The 4,631-nt window shown below is 41.8% G+C and overlaps 1 protein-coding gene across 1 annotated transcript; it reads left to right on the top strand.

The window, feature by feature from the left end:
- Positions 1–531: 531 nt before the first annotated feature.
- LOC121965396 (disks large homolog 4-like) lies at positions 532–4,609 on the top strand (the record flags this gene model as incomplete). Its single annotated transcript, XM_042515543.1, has 3 exons — positions 532–647; positions 739–830; positions 2,673–4,609. Coding segments are annotated over 3 exons (315 nt in total), but the record flags the coding sequence as incomplete, so codon positions are not given.
- Between the last annotated feature and the right edge of the window lie 22 nt (positions 4,610–4,631).

The following is a 4,631-nucleotide window of genomic DNA, read 5'->3' as shown; positions in this document are numbered from 1 at the left end:
CAAAAGTAGTGTAGACATTTTTAGTAGTAGCACTACATTTTATTATTAATAGTATTGATGTATTCTATTAGTATTTTATTTTATTTTGTTTTATTTTATTTATTTGCTTTTAATTAAAAGCCAGGGGGATTTACAAAAGACAAACGAACAAACATAAAAAGGTAAAAATAAAGCATCTACATTCAATTCAGTCTCAAATTCACACTTTGACCAACTTGATCACAAATAAAGAGAAAAATGAATAAATGAAATGGAACAAGTAGCAAAATTACACTTTTCCTGGTTCAGAAACACATTTATATCTATTTTGACCCTCTTGAGTGCCTCTGATTTCCTCTTACTTTTTATCCCAATTGTGTGTTCACAATGTTTAATAAAAAATACTCACTCAGGAAAAAAGTTTAACTGCAATGAGCCACAACCCCTCATGACTCACTGCCCAATTAATTCACAATTTAAAAGTCATTATACCAAAACACCAGTTTATGTTTATTAATGCTTATCATTTCTTTCCCTGCACGTGTGCACAAGCAGCAAGGGAAACACTGCATCCTGGATGTATCAGCCAACGCTGTGCGCAGACTACAAGCAGCTCAGCTTCATCCCATCGCCATCTTTGTCCGGCCCAAATCACTGGAGAATGTCCTGTATGTACTGCAGAAGCTCTTCACACTTTGAATATGCTGCCCATCATGGAAATATGTGTTCTAATGAAGATTTTGTGTGTGATGTTAACAGAGAGATCAACACTCGCCTGACGGAGGAACAGGCCAGGAAAGGAATGGACCGAGCCCTCAAACTAGAACAAGACTTCATAGAGTGTTTCTCGGGTAAGAGCGCAGATTTTCTGTCTATACGAACATGAGCACACAGACATGATGTGTACACACCGAGCGTGGGATCTCTAAGTAGCAAACATGGCATCATGTGCTGTCTACTTACAAGTGGAATTTGGTTTGGATTACGGCAGCACCAGATGGTAAATGTGAGCTAATACCCCCGTGTTTACATTCTGCTGTATGCTAATCTATTTGATGTGGAGCGGTGATCAAAAGAATCCTACATTTTATGATGACAAGATTTTTGAAACAACAGGTTGTCAATATCTTCAATTCACTGCCGGCGCTCATATGTGCACTTCGGAGGGTGATAATATGTGCATTTCACTTCATTACTTTTTCTCGTTTTTTTAATCCTTTAAAGGGACAGTCCACCCCAAATTCCCAAATACATATTTTCCCTCTTTCCCTCAGTGCTATCTACAGTATAAGTCTAGATTGTTTTGGTGTGAGTTAACGAATGTTAGAGATAAAAGCCATAGAGATGTCTGCCTTTTCTTGAGTGCCATCTAGTTCCATTATAAGCATTGTGGTGCTTAAAGCGCCAAAAAATATTTACGGAATACAACTAACAAAAACTTTATTGTCCACAAATGTGAAAATTTGCCGTCAAGTTTCACCATAAAATACATAAAAGACACACCCGAAGAACATAAAAAGATTAAATAAAAAAGACAGCAATACATTCCATGTAAAAAGAATAAAAATAGGTCTTACAGATATACATTTAAGCAAATATAATTTACAGTAAATAAATATTTGTGTAGAAATATCATGCTGTTTTCATTTAGGAACTTCTGTCTTTTTACCAAACTAGACCCACCAACTGTATCACAGCACATGGAAGTATTCGTCTACTCATGGATGAGAGGCTCATAATTATGACTGCATGAGATGTAAACAATAATGGTGTCTTCCTCGACTGAGCTGTTATGTCAGCTAGCTCAGTGCGAGATGAGTGAGCAGTCCATGCATGCTTCCTTTTGCACGGTGATACAGTTAGCCGATCTAGTTCAGTCGAAAGAAAATAGATCCTACTACAAACTGCTCGCAAGAGGTTTTTAAATGTATTTTGTTAGCGCTTTGAGCACCACGAGCAGAGTGCCATCTAGTTATATTATATGAAAGAGAAGGCAGACATCTTACGATCCGATATCTCCAACATTCTGCAGCTCACACCAAAACAATTTAGATTGATAAATAGCAGAACCTAAGAGGACAAATATGTTTTGTTTGTTTTTTTTTAATTTGGGTTGAGCTGTCCCTTTAATGCCAGTAAATTCCATGATTAAACACACAAAGATGACTTAACATTATGTTCCTGGCAGAGCTGAATGAGTTAAACGAGAGAATGAAAGCCTCGAGGGAGAACTCGAGGCATATTAACATTTAAGGGACACATTTAGGGCAAATCACAGCGGTTGACTGAATAAGGATTTTAGGTCTCCTCACAAATCTGGCGCTGTCTACAATTAATAACAAATCGTGATCAGCTGTCGTTTGTGACATTTTAGAGGCACTGAAAGAATATGTGTGAGACTGAATAAATATGTGGGAGACATTGTAGAAATACACAATGGAAATGTGCATGTTGTTTTTGTGATTTCACACAATGCTGACAATGTACACAGATCATAAAATTGTACTCATAATAGATTATTCCTCTCATTGTCTTGCCAACACATCTGATAAACATCCTTCCTTTGTTCCTGTCTTTCTTTCCTCCCTAATGATTCCATTTTTCCTGCTTCCTACTATCTCTCTTTTCTCTTTCCTTTTTTTCCCTCCATCCCCTCATTGTATCCTCTCCTCCCCTCCCGCATCCCGCTGCAGCTGTCGTGGAAGGGGACAGCTTTGAAGAGGTCTATCACAAAGTAAAGACAGTGATCGAGGAGCAATCAGGGCCTTACATCTGGATCCCCACCCGGGAGAGGCTGTGATGCTGCACCCGCCCCAAACCACCCCCCTTTTCTCACAACCACCGACCGACAACCACCCTTCACCCCTCACGGCCAAGCCAGCCTCGCCTGCCTGTCTGTCCTCCAGCAAAGTCAGTGCTTAGGCAATCACTGAGAATGACACAGAGAGACATACTACGACAAACACAGGAAGTGACACAGTGAGGCAAAGAACGATACCAAAAAAGAGACTCTGAGACAGATGTGAACACAGCGGTGTGTAATTAGACTGAAAGAGACTTGAGAGAAAAGACTTAATCAGTATTCCACTTTAATGAGGCAGGACTGAGCACTGAGGTCCCGTTCACACACAGCATTAAAATGCATCTTGGCGACAAGTGGACAGCTCTAAATACAGCTGCGACTGCACCCAAAACTGGGCACGCAAATGTCCTGAACACAGTTGATTTAGCGCTGCCAAACAACTTAGTGTGTGATGTGTGTTTTCTCTGTTTAGATGAAGTTAAATGTGAAGCGAAATCCGTTCAAGAGTGATTACTGGAGAGATTTTAGATGCATTCTGATGCCAGGTGTGAACCGCAGTCCATCTGGAGCTCAACACAGTCTGGATATATCTGGACACAAGACATTAGGGCTTGAAAAGAGAGTAGAGGGTGACCCAGCAGGGATGGAAACCCGAGGTAGTATTTAGACCACCTCACCCTCCAAACCAGTCTCGAGTCTCACGCCCCATTTTAACACCTCGGCGTGCCTATGTCTGAGGTGGAGGTGCCCGAAAAGACTCTGGCCCCTCTTTTTATATCACCTCCTGGCTTTCTCTCCTCCTCCTCCTCCTGTCAGCTCTGCCTTGTTTCAGGACAGGAAAGGGGGAGACTGAGAACGGGGCGCCCAGATCCTGCTGAGTCCCTCTTGACGAGGAGTCTTTTCTCGGCAAAGAGTCCCTCCTTTTTTCTTGTGAATCTCTTGGTTCTGAGCGTAAACTCAGAAAAACACCTCAGTGGCCAAGACTGACATTTGCTCAATCACCCATGTGAGGCATTATTTAAAGGCAGTTCAAGTAATTATAATGATAAAAACTCATATGCTGAATTTGTGCATGCATCCTCAAAGACAATGGAGACAGGAGACGAAAACAATGGAAAATCAGACTTTAAAAAAAAGAAGAAAATATGATAAAAAGTTAGGTAGAGTGTGTTCTCCTTCTCCACCTCCTTATCGTGGAGGAGTTTTTAAGCATGTCTCATGAAAGAAGAAGAGAAGAGAGACACGGTCATGAGATATGGTCATGAGAGGCCGAACCTGAGCGCAAGTAGACGCTGTGATCTACAGTTTAGCCTCTGCTCTCTTACGCACACACACTCACGCACCCACCCACACACAAACACACCCACACACTCTCACACACGCACACACACACATGTAGAGTCGTAACCTCAGCTGTAACCTAGCACACTCCTCTACAGGGCGACTGGCTGTTCTGACCTGCTAGTCAGAATCCAGGATGAATGTTATCTCTCTAGGCACAAACAGCCGAGCTGTTAGCTTCATCGCACCACAGCCGACTCACCGATCACTCTTCCAAAAAGAAACCCCCCTCAGCCGCAGACGTACACACTGTTTCCAGTGGCCGCAGTAAAAGCCATGGCGTGTGTGTGTGTGTGTGTGTCTGTGTGTGCTTGCATGTATGTGCGCGTGGGTCTCTGTGTGTGTGTGCGCATACGTGCACATCCATGTGTGGAAACTCCGCTGTGTGGGAGGAATGGGTCTTCTTTTATTCTCTCTCTTCCACTTTTTCTCTGCTTCTTTCTCCCTCTTGTGTCCACACAAATTAAAGCTAAGTTTAACAAATAAATGGCCTATATATATATATATA

This window comes from Plectropomus leopardus, unplaced genomic scaffold (genome assembly GCF_008729295.1).
Source record: "Plectropomus leopardus isolate mb unplaced genomic scaffold, YSFRI_Pleo_2.0 unplaced_scaffold19843, whole genome shotgun sequence".
Lineage (NCBI taxonomy): Eukaryota > Metazoa > Chordata > Actinopteri > Perciformes > Serranidae > Plectropomus > Plectropomus leopardus.
The sequence above is the reverse complement of the archived record's forward strand: the minus strand, read 5'-3'. Positions and strand labels throughout refer to the sequence as shown.